This window comes from Kwoniella europaea, chromosome 1, assembly GCF_036810445.1.
Source record: "Kwoniella europaea PYCC6329 chromosome 1, complete sequence".
Lineage (NCBI taxonomy): Eukaryota > Fungi > Basidiomycota > Tremellomycetes > Tremellales > Cryptococcaceae > Kwoniella > Kwoniella europaea.
In genome coordinates, this window is record NC_089487.1 from 5,915,335 (window position 1) to 5,938,003 (window position 22,669).

Genomic DNA, 22,669 nt, shown 5'->3' on the forward strand with positions numbered 1-22,669 from the left:
CAGAGCTATCGATGCCACAATGAGATGTGAAGCTCTTGAGTTATCGTTTCATTGCATCTTCGTGCAAAAAGGGTAACTCTAGCACAGCTTGTCTTTTCGAGGGAGTGTACAATGCATCAATCATCTGTAAGTACAGTTATGCAGAATGTATATATATGTATATGCAAGTCATCCTAGATTACATGCGAGGAAAGAGACGCGTTCGTATATTGGAGTATGGTTAATGTTATGAAACGCTTTGGCACGATGTACTGTATTGTTTGGTTCGTTCCCTATCACACTTGATCTCCTACGATCACGTACGGTTCAAGCGGCTGACTCCTAGCTACAGACCACCAAAACACCTTCCACTGGAGTATCGAGCCCTGAAACACCATATCATCAGCATATTCTTGTGCACCCTGGGGTGTTTCGTTGATCCAAATTTCGGTCATACTCCATTCATACTCACCTTCTGTCTATGCATTACCACCAGCGTATCTCCACCCTGACTGAACTCGTCGCTAGATTCAAATACTATCCTCCCCTGTATCGTCTTGGCTCCAGCAGGCTTCATCACTCTGAGATAAGTCCTATCAGACGAAGGCTGGACGTTCCCTTCGCCTAATTCTTGTCTGAAGTAAGCGAGTAAGACGTCGAAGGCTTGTGAGAGAGGTAGACGGAGCCAGAATCGGGTTGTTATGGTGTTGTAAGTACCGGATTGTGTCTGTCGATCAGAAATTAACTCAGTATTCAATGTTACAAAGGATAGGAGAAATCAACGCTCAAGTCAGAGCGTGTTGAGTGATGTGTATGATATAAATGGGATTGTTCGGATGACCAAGTGCACAAAGAGAACAAGGGGAAATGCAGATATATCTGATAGCGCAAGAGTTACTCACTATATTACCTGTCCCCCTCATAAACTGCGATTCCTGCTGATTAAATTGACTTCCCCATTGACTCTCGTTCTTCATCCTTTGACTATATGACCACAAGTCTTGTCAGTTTCATGCGGCGATATCAGACACGAGTAGATGAGGGTGAGCTCACCTGGCAGCATAAGCCTGAGAAGCGGTGCTATTGAACACCGGATCTACGACTGTCATCATTCCTGCCTGTTTCATACCCTGAGTAAGAGCTTCAGGTATCTGTTCGCGTCGAAGTTGACTCGGTCTGTTCAGAAGATCGGATGAGCTGTAGTTCTCTTTGTACACCGAGTGAGGACCGATAGCTCACGTCATACACCAAGGATGCGATTTGATACCTTCCATCGTGATCCTCTGACTAGGATCTATCGTTAACATCGCTAGCAATATCGCTGGAAACCGCAAAATTGCGATTCAGCTAATCGGGCTACGAGACAAGTCCTCGCTAGCTTACCTCTCGCCTGACCACGTATCCTAGTCCATGGGTCGTACTGCAGCAATTCCCCTGTGCGATATGCGCAAAACTCCGGTGAAGCGTCGGAAGGTTCGTCCCATGGTGTATCTGGTCACCACCATGTCAGCGTAACCCGAAGTATTACCTTTGAAAGATTCTGTGATGTGGTCATTGATACTTATTGGACTCACTTCCTACCAGCAACGTATATAGCACAACACCCATACCCCAAATATCGACTGGTTCAGCATGATAACCCGTTCCAGCTGGATTACCGAGCTACAAGAGTGCCCATTGTGAGCGACTAATCAGTTAGTACTGCTTCATCATTGAGATTGGAAGACATTTGATGATAGTACATACCTCAGGAGCGACATAAGGTAAACTACCACATCTTCCACTCAACAACCTAGTCTTTCCCTTATGTTTGAACACCGCACATAAACCGAAATCTGATATCTTCAAATTACCATTGGCGGCTAAGAGTAAGTTTTCAGGTTTGAGATCACGGTGTGCTATCCCTTTGTCGTGGATGTATTCCTATGTAGACGACCATCAGCAAGTTCAGCGGAGCTGACGTGACTTCAGAAAGAGAATGATGCATACCATTCCTGAGACCAACTGGGAAAAATAGAATTTGGCCAAGTCTTCTGGAACACCATAATCTGGAGCTATATATCAAGCAAGTACTCGTCATCAGTCTTATGTTATCACGACGATTATATTGAGATCAGCACTCACCAATCTTATCAAAGAGATCTCCTCCTACTGCCAACTCCAACACCATATATAAACCCGGTACCCAGCCCATCCTCTCTTTGTCCTTGTCAACCACTTCGGAATGTATGAACTGCAGTATATAATCGTTCTTCAATGCTTTATGCACCTGTACTTCCTTTTGTAGTTCTTTGACGTTGGGTGTACCGTAGCCCAATGTAGGGGAGATGAATAGGTTGACAACTTTACAGGCTGCTACTCTACCTTGGGAATCGTCTATTGCTCGAAATACTCTACGAATCATCACAAAGATTAGCATGTAGATGACAACGAGGTATGGCATTGTACATCAGTCGAGAGAGAGAGCTCACTTTGAGAATCCTCCTCCACCAATCTCCTCACCTATCCTGTACCCATGGACGACAGGGTATCTGAGCTGATTGTGATGGACATCTACGTCCATTCTGAGAACTGTCAAAGAGCTTTCACTTCCTCAGGCTGATGCTGTGAGTTTATAAGCGAGGGGGAGTGAGAAGAAGTCGTATGAGATGAGAAGGCAAAGACGATAGCCTTGGCTGTTGACAGAGTGCTGAGGCGCACTAGATGGAGAATAATTCACAAAATCAAAGACGAAAAATATCCAAAAATCAATCAAAGTGAATGTCAGATTACATCAACCCACACGCACAGACGCGTCAAACAATACAATGGCAATCCAGGCACGATCAGACAGTGAGTCACGTGACATGCAACGAGATAAAGATCGAGACAGGCTCTTGAGATGTATGAGCAAAAAAGATGGGAATATATAGTCTGACTCACTCGTAGCGCACACGATATCACCCGAGAGTCCATCATGTCTTCGACCGACAGCTTTCCCCCGACATCCTATCCATACTCGTCCAACGATTCTCACACCCACCTCACGACGAGGCATCTCACCTCCCAGCTAAACTTCAACCCCATTTCACCTGAAGAGACAATCCACCTTCGTCATAAGGTATTATGGCCGTCCATATCGATAGATGATCAGTTGATACCAGAGTACGATCATGAGGAAGATACGATCCATCTCGGTGCTTTTCTTAGTCCCGATCAGGTAACACGTCCAAATGGACAGAATGAGGATGAAGATGAAAAACCAGAGTTGATAGGGGTATTGACATTAGCGAATCAACGATACGATGATCCCTCTATTGACGCCCCGGTACATATCCAATTACACAAGTTCGCTATACACCCTTCATACCAATCCAAAGGAATAGGTCGACAACTTCTCTCCCACGCTATTCAGATACTCAAAACTAGATACTATGAAGACAGGATATTATTTCATTTCGACGCCAGAGTCAGTCAGAAGAGGTTTTACGAAAAGTGCGGAATGAGCGTGTTGGATGAAAAGACATTTTGGAAATTTGGTAAGACTGGGAATGCAGAGGGAGTAGAGTATGTCAAGATGGGTTGTATAATATGAGTTGACGTATAGACGAAATCTGACTTTGTATAATTTGGGAGATTTCATTTGTATCATCTTGATGGATCGGATGAAATGGCATTGTACAAAACATTTGTATCCCTAAGCATGATACTTGCCAGTATTAAAAGCTACACGATATGATAAGTTATGACGAATACTAATAATGCTAGAAACCTCGAACCACACTTGGCATCTAAAAATCTAAAATTTCCATGAACTCTTTATCATCGGTATACTGACAGATACAACACACTATCAGCATTGACTGTATGACCCTCAAGCCAATAAGATACCTTAAACTCACATCAAACAAGACCAATCTCTCTCCATCCATAACAACCGTATCAATCTCCCTATTCATATATCTCTTTTCCGAATATATGAACGGTAATTCCCTACCAGTCTTAATTTCATATTTCAATGGTAATTTCTTCTTTAGGACTGTCTCCTCAGAGACGAGAATGATACCATCTCTATCCCCATCGTATTTTTGGGTCTGGCTCCCATCTAAGGACTTCCCCTTAGACGGCGAGACCGCCTTTTCGTTTGCGCTAGCAGTCGAAGGTGTACTCGACGTGTTGGGTGCAGACGAGGACGTAGACAAACCAAACATCAATCTCTGTACAATACCTCTCGGTGAAGTCGGTAAACTCCCAACGAAGCCTTCGTTCCGTCTAGAATACATTTCCTGTCTTACTCGCATAGGGTCGAAATCGTATAGTCTGACCGTGGTAGACGATTCGGAAGCGTGCGGGTAGGGTACGACGTATCGTGAGCCGTAGACGTAGCACACCCAGGCTATGGAGAAGCACAGATACAAAAGTTGATTAGGGCGCAATTCAAGATATGTGTAGCATGATAAGACAGTCTCATGGTAAGACAAACAGCGAGATGAGGGAGCACCCAAGGACTCGACTTCACTCACAAGGTTCAGGTTCATCCGGTCCAATCAACCTAACTTTCGGTGCTATCGACTCCCATCGAACAACCGGTGCAGGCCGGGGAAACGCCTGCAGCAATAGCGGACTGGTGGGAGCAGGCAAGTACGCCAAGAAAGTCTTCTTGAGAGAAAACATAACGAAGTGTGGATGATTATGAGGAGCGGCAGTGAGAGGTTGACAGTAAAACTCGATTATGATAATTCCACTTTCGGGATCAGGGACAAATTGCTGTATATTCTCTGGAGGGTGGGTAGGGAATGTATGCCGAGGGGGTGGATCCGTTCTGATTGTTAACCTTGGCGGAGGTAGGTTCTCGTCTAAATCGATGACGAACTCCGGTAAGTCGATGATAGCTATTTGAGTAGGTGTGTGTGGTGGAGCAGGTTCACTCGCGTTTGTACCCTCGGACGTGGCAGAGGTGGTAGGGCAATTTGCCGTCGATGAGAATGGTGGGAAAGCATATATGTATAGGTGATGTGTGAAAACTAAATCTCGAGCGTCCGCCAGGTCATCTTGGATCAAGGAATCGGGCCGTAGGCGTGTTCTGACTGATGGGACAAGGAAAGAGGTCGGAGTGAGTAGGATGAACGATTCGAAGGTCGATACTGCTGGTGGTTTGAGCGTCTATGGGAAATAAAGGTGTAAGTGAGCATTTGTCGCTGTATAGTGCTGCGACGGAGACAAGAAAGAAAGAGACGCTTCAAGGGCAGAATAAGGCCAAGTGAATGACAAACTTACCACAGCCAATCTTCCCGTAGTCCATTGCCATCCCACCAAATGATCTTTCGCCCCACTGTTGTTATTCCTCAACACGAACAATCCATCATCGCAGATCTGGAATCCTAGCGAAGCAATCCTCGCGTGCAGTGGACCTGGCCATTCGAGGATTGGTTGAGCAGCTTTGGGGTGGGGTTGGAAGGTCGACAGTGTGAGAAGGTGAATATGGAGAGTGTAGTTTCGGGGTGAAGGGTGTCTAAGATTGTGGTCACATCAATACAATATCTTCAGAAGGTGAAGAACATACAGTCATTTTGATCAAGGACTGATACTCTATTCCCATAACAAAGAACAGGAAGTAAACCAAAGTGCCCTAACCCACCTCACTTCAGCAACCACAAATAGATCCTGTCCAGGATCAACCGCGAAATCCTGCATGTCAAAATCGAACTTGTGTGTTTTCCTAATATCATTAACCAATTGATCTTCTTCGTACTCCTCGACCTCCTCGTCTCCTCTTTCTGCTTCATCATATGTATGGGTATTGGCGTTGTGCGATTTATCCTTTTCTTCCTTGACATCCTCCCAATCATCTCCTTTACTCAACTCATAAACCGCCACCTCCCTCCCCGCCTCCCTCGGTCCAATAAACTGCAAAGGCGGTACATTCCTCAACAGCACCCCTTCGAGATACTCATACAACCTTCCTTCACTTTCTTGGAACTTTATCGAATTCGATGATCGAGCTTGAAAATTCTTGAACCTCGTTAATCTCTCCCTTAGCGTCGAGAGTAGAACAGCTTTAGAGGGTGGTATATGATTAGGATTAGACGATTGAGGTAACAAGGCATTAGGATTTAGTTTTAGGGAATTACATTGTAAGGTGTATGTGAGTGAGATGGGGATGGAGGACGAGAGAATTTCGTTGAGTCGTTTACAAACCTGTATAAGTGGTCAGAATCAATTAGCAAATCGTACTTAGCACTTCGTATATCATCTATCCTTCAAAAAGGACTATTGGTACACTTGGTTATACTCAGGTATAAAAGATGATCAAGTGAGGCATGCAGCTTGTAGATAACCGACTCACTCTAAAACATCTACTGAGCGTTATTCGATCCAACCCCACAAAGACCCTTTCCAGCAACTCATCAGGTAAAGCGAACAGCCAATTGACCCCGTTCTTGTCTGGATTCTCATATGCTGGTGGAACCCTTCCTGAAGGTGGAAAGTACGATGCAGCTGGTGGTACAGGGGAAGAGGTGGTAGATGATGATGCTGAAGAGGTTGATGGAGTTGGTGAGAAGGACGCTCTTCGCATTCGAAGACGGTCTAACATTGACATCGTACTGGTTATGTACTAGATATTATGATTATGCTATGGCTTCTCAACCTGATGCTTGTCTGACAGAGTCTGATATACGACGGAAAGCAAACAAGAGATGCGATCAGGTGTTAAGCCTGATGTGATGTGATGCTGAGTCAGTGGTCGGTCATCCTCCTCCACTCGATTCGTGAACTCGGGTGGCAGTGGCGACGGTCAATAGTGTGGTGGGACTTCGTCGATGTGATCACTATGCGTGTGCATGTGTCGTACCAGTAGTATCACTACAAGCTCTACCTGCCAACTTCACATTGTTCAAGTATGTTATGCATTGTCTAATAATATACAAATGGGATGACCTAGCAAAGATACAATACAATACAGTACAACAGACATAATCTCGTATAATTCATGGAAGCATTACCACTACGATACGTGTATCTCATCAGCAAAAGCTGATATGTAAAGGCAAAAGCTGATCACAATCACTTACAAAAGTCTCATCACGATAATCCACTATCGCAGGCAGCCCTTTGTCCTTCCTACGTGACTTCTCAGCTGCCCACTTTTCGAACCTACAACCCCAGAGTATTCAAGTACAAGTCAGCTGTCTACTTGAATGTGGGAATGAACCATGCTATGGATCCAGCTGAACCACCAAACAGAGTCAAATCACATACCATTTTTTCATTTTAGCTCTACTCTTTTCATTTCCCACATTGACAGTAGCTATCATTTTGATTTCAGGTCCAGGGATCGATAAGGCGAAACATGTTAATTCGGTGAAACTTGAATGTTCAGAGTATGGTACGCCTAGACCCATTTTCATTTAAGTCAATGAGCATGAACCCCCACCAGCCTAGAATGACGGGACCCACCAAACAATTGGAAAGTCCTACAACTCCCTCTCATCTCTTTAAGATCCTTCTCACTGAACCACCTAGCTTGATCACGCTTGATGACAGTGTTGACATCAGGTAACATATCTGTACCTGCCGGTGGGGTATACGTCCATCCGGTAGGTCTGAAAGCCAGTACTCGATCGAAATGTGGGTGTAGTCGAGCGAGGTAAGGTTGCATACGATCGAGCTGGATGTTTCCGAGTGGTAGAAGGTGAACTTGAGACTGTATACATAAAGTGTAAATCAGCGTTAGAAGATATATCCATAAGATTGTTTATAGACTTACCGATATAGGATCAGTACTCAGCATAGCATGCAGCTCCGGATCGGTCTGACAAAGCAGTATACCTTTCTTCCGCGGGTCGCAATATATGGTAGTTCCTAAGGCTTTCGCGACCGCTGATCAAGATATCAGCTATAATCGTCAATTTTGGATTGGATGGACAGCTGACCTTTGACGATCCTCTCCTTCCCTATGGAATACGTTCCCATGACCACCAGAGTCCGCCCCTTCGGTTTGACATCGTTGATATCTCTCAATTCCTCTTTCACATCGTTGTCTTCCTTCTTAACCAACCATCCAGCCATCATAGCTTTCGATCTTTCGGCCAGCTCTGAGGGATCAGGTTTTATCTCTTCTCCTTCTTCCGCTTTTATATATACTTTCGGTTGCAAAGCTTGGAAGTCAGGTGCATTCGCTGACATTCCGACCACCATCTTCCGAGCTAACGATGCACACGCGTTGATCACTTGCGGTTGAGGTGGGAAACAATATTTGGGGTTTAGGTAGGTCGTATCGAGATAGCAAGTGTGAATGGGTGCTCTGGCTATCGCTGGGTGAAGAACCATTTTTGGGCATCTGTCATACAATTGAGTCAGCTTGAGAAACAGTGTAATATTCCAGGAGCAGACCCTTACGCTCTGAAATCTCCACAATGCAGATACCGGAAGATCTTCTTGCTTCCAACGTAGGGTGATCTGAAGCCTGAGTCACCAGCGTTGACCGTCTGTGGCCCTTCGAACAGGAATATAGATGATCCCGGACCTGATATCTGAGTGAGCTTTGATGAATAAGTATGGCGTAGGAGTCAGCTTACAATGGTTCGCCTCCATGGGTGTGACCGTGACACCACCGGTATTTGGCATCTCAAAAGGTATATTATCAGGTAAACCATGCTACACAAGTAGTCAGCTTCATGCAGTAAGTCTCTGAATGCTATATGTAGCTGACTTACCACCCACTTGGGTTCCACACCCAACATATGTACGATCAGATTGGCGGTAGTCTCTGAGCAATATATCGGACCATGCGTCCAGCTCTTTGATAAGTTGGTATAATGATCTGAGTGTGCGTGTCTATACAATAGTTGCTGTCAGCTCTGTAAATCGTAACAAGAATGGACACAGTTACATACGTCAAGAGGTACGCAGTGACTTTCGGTATTGCACCATACCTGAACGCATCGACAGCTACAGGCATTCCAGTCATGACCTGAATCCAAGTGCGATCAGCGGTGAAGGTCAACCCGGAGACGTTGTCAAAGCTGAACATACCTTATAGAACGGTGCCTTCCTCCTTCCCACAAATCGCTTACCATCCCTCTTCAAATCCGCTTCCGCATCTTTCCATTGATCTCGCTCCTTGTGTCCACTCATAAGCACTGAGAATGCATTTGGTCCTTTAGTAGGTACTTCAGGTTCGGGTGAGAGTGAAGGTTCAGTTGAAAAGGAGGCATATGAGGATATCGGACGAGCCTTCTTCGAAGACCTAGGAGACGATGCAGGACAAGAATTGATATGATGCTGGGCAACCTAGAAAATGACAATATAAGCTAACAAATATCCTAACAGCACAGTGAAGCTTACCGTATTGACCTGCCCTTTCAACGACTTCCTACAAATCGGACATTCCGTCATCTGCGCTGCGGATATACCTTTCTTACCTCTTCCTCTATTGATGGGTTCAGAAATAACACTAGCTTCGTCATCGCCTTCACCATCTTCTTCCATTCCCATACCTTCATCTTCAGGTTCTTCCCACTCTTCCGTCATATCAATGTTCAGCCCCAGATCACTCTCCTTGAACTGTTTACTAGGTGTCGCAACCTGTGGTGTTTCAGGTTCGATCGGCTCAGGTAGATCCAAATCTGTTGGTTCCACTTCCATATCTAAGCCTGAATCATCATTCTCGGCATCATCGCCATCTTCCGGATCTTGATTCCGATTATGATCCTCATCCGAAGGAGGTATATCATTGTCGTCTTCGTCCTCGTGCTCGATGTTATGCATGTCTCCTACATTGATGACCTCAGGCCATGTAGGTGGTGGTTTGAAGTCTGGGTATCCAGGGAACGGAGGTGGTTTGGAGGAATCGATAGGTCTCAAAGAAGAAGGACCAGCTTCGGGAGATATATGGGACAATTTCCGTTTCCTACTGATTGGACTGGGTGGTGAAGCCGGTAAGATATCTTCATCGTCGCTGATGACCACTGGATCTTCAATGGATCCTATGAGTGATGTCGCCTTTCCTTTCCCCTTTCCATCTGCTACTAAAGGCTTGATATCTTCGATTACCACTTTCTCGGAAAGTCCGTTCTTGGACGCGCTAGATGTCCGACGAGGAGTAGGTGTTTTGGAGAAAAAAGATAGGATGTTGCCGCTGCTACTTGCGGAAGGAGATTGCTTGGCCGCTTTGGTTGTTCCTCTTGCCATAGTGATGGGACTACTGACTTGGTGTCATCATTCGTTTAAAATATATGATCCCATTGGTACAGATGGACAGATGAAGATGAATGTCTAACTTGACGATCTTCGATGGTATATGACGATGGACAGCCAGGAACGACCATCCAGTCAACCGCCACTGCCGTATCACGTGACTTGCTATTTGCCACCCGACCACGTTTTCATCGAAAAGTTGAAATCAGAGCTCAAGCCCAAAGTCCTCTTTGCTGCTCTTGTACTGTCCATTACGGTCCATTTCCAGTCCATAGTCCATACTTCCCATTAGTCAACGCATAAAGAACTGAACCATGTCAAAGCCAGCGCCCACTACTGAGGATGTCGAAGAAGTCTTGTTGTCCGCTCGATATGGCGAAGTGGACGAGTTGAAAGAATTCGTAGAGAGGTTCGGAGCTGGACCTTTGTCTGAAGCAAGGGATGAGAGGGGCAATACGGTGTTGCATATGTGTTGTGGAAATGGTCACATCGGTGAGTATGCACTGATCAACCTATTGAGGGCTTTATGAGGCTGAATGGGCTACATTGGTTGACTCGCTGACTCGTGCCCACTTAGATGTTCTGAATTACCTTCTTCCTCTCGTTCCCAAAGAACTCTTAACGCGCACAAACGAAGCTGGATCACCACCCCTTCACTGGGCAGTATCGAACAACCACGTAGCCTGTGTCAAAGCTTTGGTAGAATTATCAGAAGAACAAGGAGGCGGATTATCACTACTGAAGGTGAGCTCGACCACCGTTCAATCTGTTGAAAAGTATGCTAATGCTTTTTGCTATCTAGCAAACAAATGCTAACAAACGAGATGCATTTGCCGAATCGATATTTGCTGGAGAGGGTAAAGAGGAAGTATCAGGGTGGATTGAAGGGTACTTGTACAAAGTTGAAGGGGGAGATGACGAAGAAGAATCACCAAAAGATGCTCAAGTGGAAGAAGGTGAAGGAGAAGTGAAAGTGATCGAGGGTGACAATATGGTGAAAGAAGAAGCTGAGAAGGTGGAAGATCTAGTAGAGAAGACGGAAGGCGTAGAGATCAAGGATAATTAGAAGACTGTTAGATTTGCCATTGTATGTATAATCTCTGCATTTGCCCTCTTTTTCGATACTAAATATACTCTCACTCATCATTGCTACTCACTAATCTCTTCACATGCGAGGTTTATTGTGGTCATCGGTCGTACCCACATATTGCTTAAGGTACTGACCATATGCAAGTGCATTCACTCATTCTCGCTCCTTCTCGGGAAGCCGAGATACCGACTCTATCTTCCTCTCTTCCTACTCTTCCACTCAAAGCCATGCATCCTAAACAGCTATCAAAGGGTTGTCTACTCCTCATCGTTAATATCAATCAAGCCATCCATATCGTACCCTTCGATATTCAGATTCCGCTTGAGCAATGATCGCTCGTCTCGTATCTGAAATTCCCGAAGGATCAGGCTCACACACTTCTTGAATTGAAGCCACAAAATCTACCGTGGCACTGCGACGTTCGCGCTCTCTCTGGTATTCCTCTTGCTCTTGGCGTGTAGCTATAGCCTGCTCCACCCAACATATGTCGTCGGCTAATGTATCTACACTTGACACACCACCGATTTCCGATTTTTCGACACGAAGAGCCTTTCTCAGGGCATCTTTGCTAGTTTTGGCATCATACAACGATCGGACTTTTGTCCTGTCCGATTCGATATCCCAAAATAATTCAAATTGAAGTCCCATCCAAGACGTCTTATATTCAAACTCAGGAGAATCACCGGTCATCGTAACTGGGATAGTGATCAATCTGTGGTCTTGTTCAGTTTGGCTCGTAGCCAAGATATCTTCCTTGAAGCTTTGATAGGAACGAACTCGGCTTTGCTGATCTCAATGTGAATCCAATAGATCTGAACTTGGAGAGTACATCGTCCTTTATCAATCTATCTTTGACCTCTTCGCCCAGCGAGGATAGGCTGAAACAATGGTTCGCAATCAAGTCGAAGGTGACCTCTTTGTTACACTCGCTGTTCGGATGATTAAGATACACAGAATTGCACGTGCCAAAGAAGTGTCCCAAGTAATATTGAAGACCTTGTACAGCTTTTAGAGTATTCTCGGTGACGCTCCTGGAGGCTTCATTATTCTTCGGTCGGTCCCATACCTCTTGACTGGTTGCCAACATCTCTTCATCAATCTTCTCGTCTTCCTTTTGGATGGCGTTGGAGTGTAAGAGCCAAGGGCTTAAACCGAGTCTCAAATCCACTGTAAAATTATCTCGTAAAATCTGGCAGTCATCAAAAGCGGTAACTGTACGATTAGTAGGAAGTTCGACGGGCTGATCGGAAGGTTTGAACAGGGAGATACGGTGGGTAGGCAAAGTTGTGCTGAATGTACTTGGGCGAGACTGGAGACTGTCCCCGCCCGGTTGGGGGATCAGCTCCAAATCGACGTTGTCGTTGTGCCTTGCATGTTGAGCTGATACAAAGGGCATTTTCTGATGCGAGAATAAATGTTGGTGTTGGCCAAATTCACCAATTTCCTACCGTAACGTAGTAGCTCTCACGGACTATACAGAATCGAACATGACCCATGATTCCTAACGTATTGGAAGACCATCTTGAAATTTCTAGACGTGCCAAGGGGCATCAAGACAGCCCAAGATGTCATCATAACAGGTGATATTGAGAACAAAACATGAACGGACGGGCTTAGGTCGTTAAAGGATCCCCCGACAAGAACCGGGTTTCTCAGTGCCCTTTCTTCCTTTCATGGTGAGTTCCCTGTAAGTTACACCACTGCGTATCCAGTGCCATCGCCACTAAATGTTCTTCACATCACAGCCAGGGAACGTATCGTACAATATGCTGATGCATCGGTCAGTGAAGTAAAGGGAAAGTTCTCTGCTGGCTAGTGTTTCAGAAGGACCTTTCCTCTTGTTGCAGATCTGTCTGAGATTGAGATTCTTCCAATCTTCTTGTAATATAGGTCGAAAGCTGATTATCAATTGCCATCCCTTGTCCGTCTAGGCTTTCCAAATGCGCAAAGGAGAAACGGAAGACAGATTTCTAAAGTCATAGCACGATTGACTTGGCAACGTAAGACAACCCATTCCGACCAGGCCGTTGAGCTACCCTTACCAGCGACTCTGTGCCTTGAGATGAACTCTATTGACGGTAAACTGTTTACGACCGCTTGAATCCACTGGGCACTTTTCTCAACTGCACAGTACGATCGCTCCTCAGTAACCTGTCACACATCATAATAGCAAGAGCCATTCAACGGGCAAGATAGCCTTCATGCCAATCATGAGCGAAGGCGAAGATTTGGCCTTGCATCAAGGCGTTGCAGAGATACACCCTTTTACTGAAGACAACAAAAAGCGCTATACTCATATACCAGCACGATCCGACTATCCATCATCACATAAATTGACTTTCTACAACCACTTGCCCTCCGGACCAGGCAACAGTACCAAATGGTGATCATGCAAGTAGGAGGCCTATCCTGATATGTGAGCTCGATTGTTTTCAGACTGGATTTCAACAGCAAAGCCAGTACCAGATCTCGCCACTCATAGTGCGCAATGCTCCTCTGGGACAAACCAGTTGGGACGACGGAGAGCCAAGCAGAGACGAAAAGCTCGACTGTACTGAGAACGTACTGCAATCGATCTATGTCGTCGCCGGACCTACCTACGAGCTCAGTGGCGGTGAAATCGAAAGCAACTTTGTTGGTACGGCAACCCCGACCACAAGTAACGGTAAGAAGGTCAAGATGAAAATTCGACAGGAGCATTCTTTCATTCTAGATTCTCTGGCCGAGAGGGTACATGAAGGACAAGCGAGACAAATCCTTACAGATATACTGTCGAGATTTTACAAGATCGAACTAAGCATGAAATCCATGGAGTCCATGATTACTGAATTGCAGAGAATATTGACCGACGAATACAAGCAGAATGATGACTTGGTGTCTTTGCCACTTACTGCCCTTTTTAAACCCGATCATAAGGGGTATGATTGGAGAACGCAGAATGTCCATTCAAGACTGGATATTGAATTTCTAATCGATTCGGCCAATACCAAAGTTTTTTTTTCTTTTTACGATAAAGATCACAGCAAGCAGGCTCTGACCAGGGTGTTGTAAGATACGAAATCCACTTTGGACGCGGCTTCTTCTGTGGTGATTGAGGCAGAAGTGGTGGATTATGAGCAAAGTGAAGAGCGACCATTTGCCCAACAATCGACAAACAGACCACCAACGTAAACTGAGACAGAAATCCAGGCGCGTAATCAGGCTCAAGATCTCGAGTTTGAACCAGCTAGTATGCTTGGCGCTGGGCCATAGGACCATATTTAGCCAAAGGTAACTTGCTTTTGGAATATTTGCGGCTCAAATCAAGTAGCCTATGTTAATAGCACCATGACTCCCTCTTGTCTGAGCCAACCCGGACTAAGTTACATTATTCACCACTGTCTCGTAGTATGTCCCCAGAATGCAGGTGTCACCCCATGGGCAGCCATCGATGCTTCCTGTATCTCCTGGCGGCTGGGTGGTACTTGGGCCTCGACCTTGAGGACGCTCGTGGCAGGTATCTCAAATGATCTGTCCCCCAAGTGAGCTTTCAGTAATGCTCTGGCTACTTTCTGGTCGTATCGGGGATGCACTACGGTATCATCCGAGTCAGCTTGGAATGTAATTTCCACCGAGTTGGGCAGGGCCACAGATGACCATTGGTACGATCCTTCTGATCCTGTTTGAACGACTGGGGGATAATCCATAGGAATGTATCTCAAATAGCCATTTTGGGATTTAAGATGATCTCGCAGGGTATCTATGATCGTAGGAATGACAGAATTGATCGATTTGATCGTACATCCAACTGAGCTGAATTTAGCCAATAGATTCATTCCTCTGAAATTGACAAGACAATCTTCGGGTAAGGTGTCCAATGTGAACTTATCGATCTGTTCAATTGTGGCAGTTACATCTTCTGAACCGAATATGTTATCGTGAAGCTATCAAAAGGAGGTTCAAAGATAGTAATATCCTATCGAATTTCTCAAATATCGAGTTTAATTTCCGGACTAGGTCGGATGGATCCATCTTACCTCAACTAACTCGGGCATTACCAGAATACTACAAAACCCCTGAAACGGAGAATGGACGGTTGACAAGCTTACCTGTCGATAACAAGACTAATGAAGGTAGGAATCCGGACGAATATACGTGGGAAACACTAGATTTCACTTCTGAGGTTGAGATTTGCGTAGATGTCAATTCGGATAGGACTAAAGTCCTGCCGTGGTACGATGAAGAGAGTACCAAGGAGACTACAGTATGAGAAGTATCCTGGGTGATTGGGAGAGTATACCAGCTGTCTCGATTTGTTATATCAAGGCGACTACCTCCTGACGAAGCGCTGGGCACATACAGCATCGTATCTATGACTAAAGCATGCATACATGATCTACCGTAACAAGTCTTACAATTCACCTTTCCCTACACCACCCACCCATTCTTTCAGTCTATGCATCACCTGACCAATCCCTTCACTCTGTATAGTATCTAGACAGCCTTTACATGTCCGCCTGAACCCTTCAAACGCGGACAGTACGACAGCCAGTATGGTTGATATGGTCGATGTCGATGACGTGGTGTTTGTCTCATGTGCATTTCCCTCTATCTGCTTGATCTTCTTCTTACTTCCCTCTATCTCCTCTTTTTGATGGGCAGCGTAGATCTGCCTGAACTCTTCTACTGCAGCTAACGATTCGCTAATTCGATGAAGGGTATTGAAGAGCGCTACTACCTCTGAACGCTGGAGTAAGTCAGGGTTGATCTTTGGGCTGAACATGAAAGCCATTAGTCAGCAAGCAATTATAGCCTTCGCTAAAGAGAGATCGCAATCACATGAGAGAGAATCGAGAATCGATACTCACTCTAAAGCTTTGTCATCTAGTTCAAAGAGGATCTTCAAAGCAGTACCTATACCCGATACTTGCAATTTACCCCATAATCTACATTTGTCACATCCTACACAATCCATGATCCTTGATACGTTCCTGAAATGAGTCTTGAACTGTTCTTTGAGAATCTACATAGGTGACACAACGATCATCAGTTGCAGTCTTGCATTAAAATGAAAGTATCTGAACGTAAACCATGATGTGCTACTCACAGGTGCATCTTCACTCCTGAAGAAATCACCCTCATCGAACCCTTTATTCATCTCATCTTGACTTGCCAAATCCAAAATCTCGTTGAATCTCTGCTTCGACAATCGATCGCTCTCCCTACCTGATTTGACACCGAGTCCGATCGTAGGCGCAGTGGCGATGTCATAAGCACGAAGGTATGGTGCTGCTCTAGCTACAGCTCGCAGAAGTAAAACCGCGTTGAAATAGACATTGGATAATCGTTCGGGGTGGGTAGCCAGGCGTTGGATGAAACATTCCAGATTGGGAGACCATTCGCCGGTCGACTGGTCAAGGTAGTCGGCGCAGATGTGAATGGAGATAGATGCGTGAAGGCCTAGTTGTGAAATAGCATTGAGTTTCAGTAAAAACTCTCATAAGGTCTTTCGCACACTGAGGATCAACAATTGGGATCAACTTCAATAACTCACCAGAGACAACCCTATAATAGACTTTCTTCTCCTCGCACAATTCTACTTCACTCGCACTGGCCGCTGAAGGATGTTTGACCATCTCTGTACCCCAACCTTCACTCAATTTGCTGAAACCCCAGCCTGGAACCTGCCCATCATTGCTTTTCGATATTCCCCCTGCACCAAGGACAGTATCTGCAATTTTCGTTGTCTTCTCGGACGACGATGACGATGATAAGGAAGCTTCGGATAAGCCAAAACAATTTTCTTCATATATCGCTCGCCAGACATTATGCGCCGAGTCACCGGCATAACCTGTGAACCGTTCGGGGTTTAGGGTAAGGTCGATATATTGGCCATCTATCATAACATCATCAGCAATGTGGACCTCGACAAGTGGTATTGAACAGAGAGCGGCTGAAGAAGGGAGATTGTTGAGAGGAGATCTCGTACTCACTCTGATCGGCATCATCTTCAACGTAACAGAAATCTTGTTCCTTGAAGTAACATCCTGATACTCCTTCGTCCTACATATGAACGTCGACATTAGTACATGTCCGAAAAAGGGGACAAATCGATAGGTGGACTCACCCCTGCTGAAGAAACTTTTATCTCTGATAAAGCCTTCGCCCTCCATTTCTCAGGTATATCATCCTACAAATGCAAGGAAAGCATCAGTACACAACACTTCTTCTGATCGCATGTCCCAGATCAAATCTGACTATCCCCCCAGCTCTGACAGGTCTGCTCACTCACCTCATTAGCCTCCTCAACCCCACAATTTCTATTCATGCAAAACCCATTTTCGTGCCAAAACGGACACTCCTTGTACAAATCTACCTTGTAATGCTTGAAAAAGGGGTATGAGACTAGTTCGTGTATCGTGGGGAAGAGTTTCTTATTGAGGGATTCGACGGTCTCGTATAAGCAGTGAGTAGATTCGATAGGGCCTGATGGCTATTTATTGATAGATGCACAAGCAAGTCAGTACTGTTGACTCTCTGATGTAGATACAGGATCAAAAAAATTAAGTAAATCACTCACACTGCAATACCCCTCTGATTTACCTTCCAATACATTCCTAGCTACTTTACTCTCAGGTTTCAGAGAGTCTTTACCTGTCAGACCGGCACCATTGACCAGTGCTGTCGAAGAGGATGCGACGAGTGCTAGTGCGAATGGCGCTCTCATGCTGTATCGGGATCAAGGAGTATATAAGCCCGACTAAAGTGGTTAGATTTTCGTTGATTATCTGATCCTTTCGATATTTGATCGTTCTTAAGTGTATTCCTGTTGATAGCTGGTTTTGCTTTTGGCTTCTGGGAAAAGAAACCTGTCTATCTGTCTTTTCTCTAGTTGTCGTTATCTTAGTATGTGAATAGACAATTCAATGATAATGCTGAATAATACTCTGACTCTGTCGACGTGTCCGAAGTTATTTGTCTCGTTGTCGATCGCGGAGGTGGAGGTGGTCCACTCGCACTTTGATGGGGCAACTACGGATCATCTCGGCGGCAGTACCCGTGAGATGATCTATGTATTCTTAGCTTTCATCATTCGTATCGTGCATTCTTCAATCCAAGGTGTTGTCAGGCTGACGGTAGATAGTGAGCAATGGCTGATGTGTAAGGAAGAGTAAAGTTGTACAAGTTTGGCATGAAATTCATCTTTCCATATATATTCATAATTTTACCTCGTAATTTGATTATCCTTACCCTTCCTTCCTTCTTTCGTGAAATCGTTCATATATGATGAGAGTATGATGAGTGGAAAATGACCATGAATAGGTAAATACAAATAAGTTGAATTGAGATAGATCGTAGATAGGTGGATATATATACAACATGATTGGAGTAAAATAACGGAAATCACCATCCCCTGTCCGCTAATTCCTTCGCTGCTTGTTCGTTCAGTTCTGCCAAACCTAAAGGTAATGTTTTGCTTAGACCCATTGAGTTCTGACTGATGAAGCGTGAAGATGGATGAAGAGGTAGGGGAAGGGTTTCAGAGATGGTGTGAAGGGAAGAGCAGTATAAATCGAAGTTGAAATTTATTGTATTTAACATTTTGTTGGGTACCAGTTTTATGTAGTTTTGTTTTGTGTTGTCATAGTGTTGTCAAGTTCGTAGTTGGAAGCAGATGGAGTGATCGACCGATGAAGCAATGGATGCCGAAGAGTGACGGAATTCGATGATGCGATGTATCATGCACAATATGTGGAAGCGGGTGGAGTGAAAAGAAGATATCAACGACTACTCCCCCGCCGGACCCCCAAGACATGAAGTCATCGGTTTTGTATTATTTGAATGGCCAGTTCATGGAAAGTGTTACTCACGGATTGGGACCTATGCCCACATACACCGTCCAATTCGATGGAGGCTTAGGGGTATCCTTTTGTTCAGGCTGGGTAGCGTAATAACCGGTCCTCGACATGGGGTAGATCTGCGGCAAGGCAGTTATCTTAGTCCTAGATGATGAATACAAAAACAAATAGAGTCAGCATATATTCGGTATTGACAGAGAGCGTACGTTTTAGGTTTTAGGCCAGGGATTATAAATAAATGTAAGGGTACAGAGGACCAGCGGAAGTGGGTGCCGCACGTCTCATAATGACATACGGGGACCATCCATCAGGAGGCTTACCGGGCCATTCTGCCGTAGCAGCTCTTGCTATTCCTGGAGGGGCGTTGTATGGGTAAGGCCACCCCATGTATCCACGGTATTGTAATGTAGGAGCGATGTATCCGTCATTCGCCCATAATCCTCCCCACATCGCTTGAATCGCCGCTTGTTTTTTCTTCATCTCCTCTTCCTCCTTCTTGGCGATCGCAGCTTTGGCTTTTTCGTGTAAAGGTTTGGCCAGCTCTTTAAGAAATTTGAATCCTTCCACTGTCTGAGCTGAATCCGCTAATTTGCCCAACTTCTCTTCTAATCCCTCCAGTTCTCCTTCAGGCATTTTACCTAATATGGTTAATGCTTTATAATTGTGAGGCCAATCTAACTCCAATCTAGCCTTGAGGACGTCCATCATCACCTTCTTAAAGTCGTCGTTCTTAGCCCACTTTTCGAATTGAGCCAGCTCGTGATCACCGGGTCCGGTTTGTCTGTTACCGTTGGTCTCTTTCTCCACATAATCTCTGACCATGCTCTCGGTATCGTTGATCCAAGGACTGAGAGGCATCATTGTGATGAGGTGGTATATGAGATTAAGCGGCAAAATTCGGTGTACGGTGAATATCAAAGATAAGTGAAGGAATGAAGAGGATGCGGTGCCGATTTTGATTGTATATATGATTTTCGAAAAGTCGTGTTTCATCGTTTTGTCGTGATTAGGGTGGCGACCGAATATAAAGGGTAATAAGGAGAACGGAGAATATAAGATAGCGATACATTAGCCATACACACATACGTCAGTTACAGTCCCTACTCCTGTTCTAAAATTTCGCGTAGAATATTGTTTTTGACTCACTTTGATGATGCCGGGATGAGCGGGACACCCCATGACGGACCAGCAAGAGAAGGATAAGAGAAAGAGTCGATGTAAGAGGATGAGTAGTATGGATGATATATTCGTGGAGTGACGGGTCGGAGGACGGGAGGAGCGTCGTCGGACCAGTAATTCCAGGGCAGACCCATCTCGTATGGTGGTGGAGTGGTTGATGGGTAGGGAGGTGGGAGCTTACGAAGCTTGTTAGGACGACGGCCGAATATGGTGACGAATGAGTACTCGGAGTGTCGACGAAGTGAGAGTCAATAGGGAATGAGGTGATATCGTCAGCTCAGCTTGGGTATTAGAGCGGTGTAGGGTGAAGGCGGCGTGGACGTTAGCGTAAGGTTTCGTAAATTATTGATGATGAGTTGTCAAGTAACAATTATAGGATAATATGGAAGGGAGTTGGATAGTTCAGGTTAAAGAAAGAAAGACTGGTGAGGAAGAAGAAGGAAAAGAAGAGAGGGAGAGAGATGAAAAGGGAATCGTAAGTTATCCTTATATACCTTTTCAGATTTTTACCCTTGATCGTAGATAAATCCGATACACTAATAGTCAATGCACAGACCATGGTATAACGGCTATCAGCATGGAGTGGCAAATCATCAGATACCTTCCCATAAGTACAGCAGATGAGTCAGCATTGGCATCATGCAGCATTCGGTACCGATAGCATAGCAGTCGAGTCAGCTTGTGAACAATGCTGAGATATGGAAAAAGAGAGAAAAAAAGCAGATCTTGATGGAAGCATAAGTGATGATGTATGTGTGTATATGCGTGTGGATGGGAGTGAAAAGTGGCGTAGATGAAGAAAGATCCTCGTTATTGCATCTGCAACCTTTTTCACATGTCATGTCCTTTCCCCTAGTCTCTTGGTTTTATACACAATTCAGCTACCAAGAACAAAGGGAATTCCTACCGGGTTTCTCCATCATTCTAATCTTTATTATTGCGAAACAGCGCTAAGAACATCGAACATGTAGAAACACGTCATTTAAGCATGTCTTGATTGATCGATTGGTAGTAGATGGAATGACAAACCGGGGGTAACAGGTCCGAGATACGAAAGGAGGGTTAGTGAGACTAGTGATCCCCCTGATTGATCGCTGTTTGTCCAAGCTTCTTTCCACTTTTTCACGAGAATTGCAAATTCCGTTTCCTTTAGGCTGGTCTGAACATGATCAGCAGTGGGACATAGCGGCATGTTACAGTCGATATCATGAAAATCAGATGAGAATGATAATCATCATGAGGGCGCAGTGTGAGCGTGTATTCCAATCATGACGGGTAAGTAAACTTCAGGACAGCCATTTCATAACATGCCTTGATCGTGGAGAAAGATCTTGTTCTTATTGTTCATCCAGGGAACTTATCGTACAGTACATGCTCGGCTAAGTCTTCTTCACTACATCACCTACACCAGGCACTTCACCGGTCTACCATCATACCTCATCAATATTAGCGAGGTACTACCACATCGTTGTACGGGAGCAAGTGACTTACCACATCTTCCACCTTCACTTTCTGACCTTTCCCTAACCTCTCACCCAGATGTGCCCATACTCCCACACCCAATCCTATAGATGCACCACCAAGTACCAAAGATGGTAAAGGTGCTCTTCGGAGGAATAAAGCGGGTATTAACATTGCTGAAAGTGTTGCTGATATTATAGAATAGTCATTCGATCGAGTTTGTTGGGTATCTGCTTTCTGTTCCGACAATCAAAAATCAGTACATTATTCTCTTTTGAACTCCTCATCTTGAAGACGTCTTGATAACAATTGAGACGAAGTGAGAAATCTCATAAACTCACTATCCTAATTAACCTATCTCTCACAGCACGTTCCCCATACCCCAATCCCGCTCCAGCCACAGCACCAACTCCAGTCCAAAGTATCGAAGTATGCATCAGACCTCTAACACTGAACGGTCTTCTTCTTAGAACCAGCGTTCTAACTAAGTATATGGGAGGTACGATCATCGAGGCGAGTTGGGCATAACGGAGGGATGAATGGAGGAGGACCTGAGTCTCGGGTGGATGTGAGGAGAACAACGCGGTCTTGGACGATGACATGTCGATGAGCAGGGATGCACGGATAGCTGAATCTTAGCGATGAGATATAGGGGTAAGGCTGGGATGTGAGTTGGTCTCAAGATGAGAAAACATTACTTGCTGTAAGGGGTCTTCGTATTCGTATTCTGTACTCTCGAAAGGAATTTCTTGATTCTTTGCTAGTATGACGTATCATCATGCACATCAGCGGCGATCGCCGCCACCGTTACAGGAAATGATGATATCATCACTTCTGGATTCATCCTTTTAGCTCGGCTGTATTTCGGTCGTTGTTGTTGTTGTATACGAATGGAATTTGACATCTCACGACTCACTTGCAAAGAGTAAAAATCCCAGAAGAG

The 22,669-nt window shown here is 45.0% G+C and overlaps 9 protein-coding genes across 9 annotated transcripts; 2 read left to right on the forward strand and 7 right to left on the reverse strand.

The window, feature by feature from the left end:
- Positions 1-275: 275 nt before the first annotated feature.
- V865_002251 (uncharacterized protein) lies at positions 276-2,542 on the reverse strand (the record flags this gene model as incomplete). Its single annotated transcript, XM_066226054.1, has 11 exons — positions 276-365; positions 452-706; positions 882-963; positions 1,033-1,155; positions 1,219-1,300; positions 1,363-1,470; positions 1,554-1,641; positions 1,726-1,902; positions 1,969-2,033; positions 2,104-2,372; positions 2,451-2,542. The coding sequence occupies 11 exons, from the start codon at positions 2,540-2,542 to the stop codon at positions 276-278; spliced, it is 1,431 nt and encodes a 476-aa protein (XP_066082151.1).
- Positions 2,543-2,935: 393 nt separating this feature from the next.
- Positions 2,936-3,553, forward strand: V865_002252 (uncharacterized protein; the record flags this gene model as incomplete). The annotated part of the gene is made up of 1 exon (XM_066226055.1): positions 2,936-3,553. One exon carries the CDS (start codon positions 2,936-2,938, stop codon positions 3,551-3,553), a length of 618 nt encoding a protein of 205 aa, XP_066082152.1.
- A 196-nt stretch (positions 3,554-3,749) lies between these two features.
- On the reverse strand, positions 3,750-6,559 carry V865_002253 (uncharacterized protein; the record flags this gene model as incomplete). The annotated part of the gene is made up of 6 exons (XM_066226056.1): positions 3,750-3,791; positions 3,861-4,354; positions 4,482-5,121; positions 5,236-5,470; positions 5,597-6,156; positions 6,305-6,559. The coding sequence occupies 6 exons, from the start codon at positions 6,557-6,559 to the stop codon at positions 3,750-3,752; spliced, it is 2,226 nt and encodes a 741-aa protein (XP_066082153.1).
- A 424-nt stretch (positions 6,560-6,983) lies between these two features.
- Positions 6,984-10,152, reverse strand: V865_002254 (uncharacterized protein; the record flags this gene model as incomplete). Its single annotated transcript, XM_066226057.1, has 11 exons — positions 6,984-7,113; positions 7,219-7,351; positions 7,417-7,663; positions 7,727-7,839; positions 7,893-8,299; positions 8,359-8,485; positions 8,538-8,616; positions 8,676-8,796; positions 8,856-8,932; positions 8,995-9,252; positions 9,307-10,152. 11 exons carry the CDS (start codon positions 10,150-10,152, stop codon positions 6,984-6,986), a joined length of 2,538 nt encoding a protein of 845 aa, XP_066082154.1.
- Positions 10,153-10,472: 320 nt separating this feature from the next.
- On the forward strand, positions 10,473-11,224 carry V865_002255 (uncharacterized protein; the record flags this gene model as incomplete). The annotated part of the gene is made up of 3 exons (XM_066226058.1): positions 10,473-10,650; positions 10,736-10,902; positions 10,961-11,224. The coding sequence occupies 3 exons, from the start codon at positions 10,473-10,475 to the stop codon at positions 11,222-11,224; spliced, it is 609 nt and encodes a 202-aa protein (XP_066082155.1).
- A 300-nt stretch (positions 11,225-11,524) lies between these two features.
- On the reverse strand, positions 11,525-12,644 carry V865_002256 (uncharacterized protein; the record flags this gene model as incomplete). The annotated part of the gene is made up of 2 exons (XM_066226059.1): positions 11,525-11,943; positions 12,026-12,644. The coding sequence occupies 2 exons, from the start codon at positions 12,642-12,644 to the stop codon at positions 11,525-11,527; spliced, it is 1,038 nt and encodes a 345-aa protein (XP_066082156.1).
- Positions 12,645-14,619: 1,975 nt separating this feature from the next.
- On the reverse strand, positions 14,620-17,954 carry V865_002257 (uncharacterized protein; the record flags this gene model as incomplete). The annotated part of the gene is made up of 10 exons (XM_066226060.1): positions 14,620-15,146; positions 15,337-15,575; positions 15,643-16,002; positions 16,096-16,250; positions 16,335-16,687; positions 16,782-17,123; positions 17,221-17,290; positions 17,355-17,417; positions 17,520-17,720; positions 17,808-17,954. 10 exons carry the CDS (start codon positions 17,952-17,954, stop codon positions 14,620-14,622), a joined length of 2,457 nt encoding a protein of 818 aa, XP_066082157.1.
- Positions 17,955-19,094: 1,140 nt separating this feature from the next.
- V865_002258 (uncharacterized protein) lies at positions 19,095-19,944 on the reverse strand (the record flags this gene model as incomplete). Its single annotated transcript, XM_066226061.1, has 2 exons — positions 19,095-19,230; positions 19,382-19,944. 2 exons carry the CDS (start codon positions 19,942-19,944, stop codon positions 19,095-19,097), a joined length of 699 nt encoding a protein of 232 aa, XP_066082158.1.
- Positions 19,945-21,644: 1,700 nt separating this feature from the next.
- Positions 21,645-22,328, reverse strand: V865_002259 (uncharacterized protein; the record flags this gene model as incomplete). Its single annotated transcript, XM_066226062.1, has 3 exons — positions 21,645-21,689; positions 21,757-21,963; positions 22,068-22,328. 3 exons carry the CDS (start codon positions 22,326-22,328, stop codon positions 21,645-21,647), a joined length of 513 nt encoding a protein of 170 aa, XP_066082159.1.
- Positions 22,329-22,669: the final 341 nt, after the last annotated feature.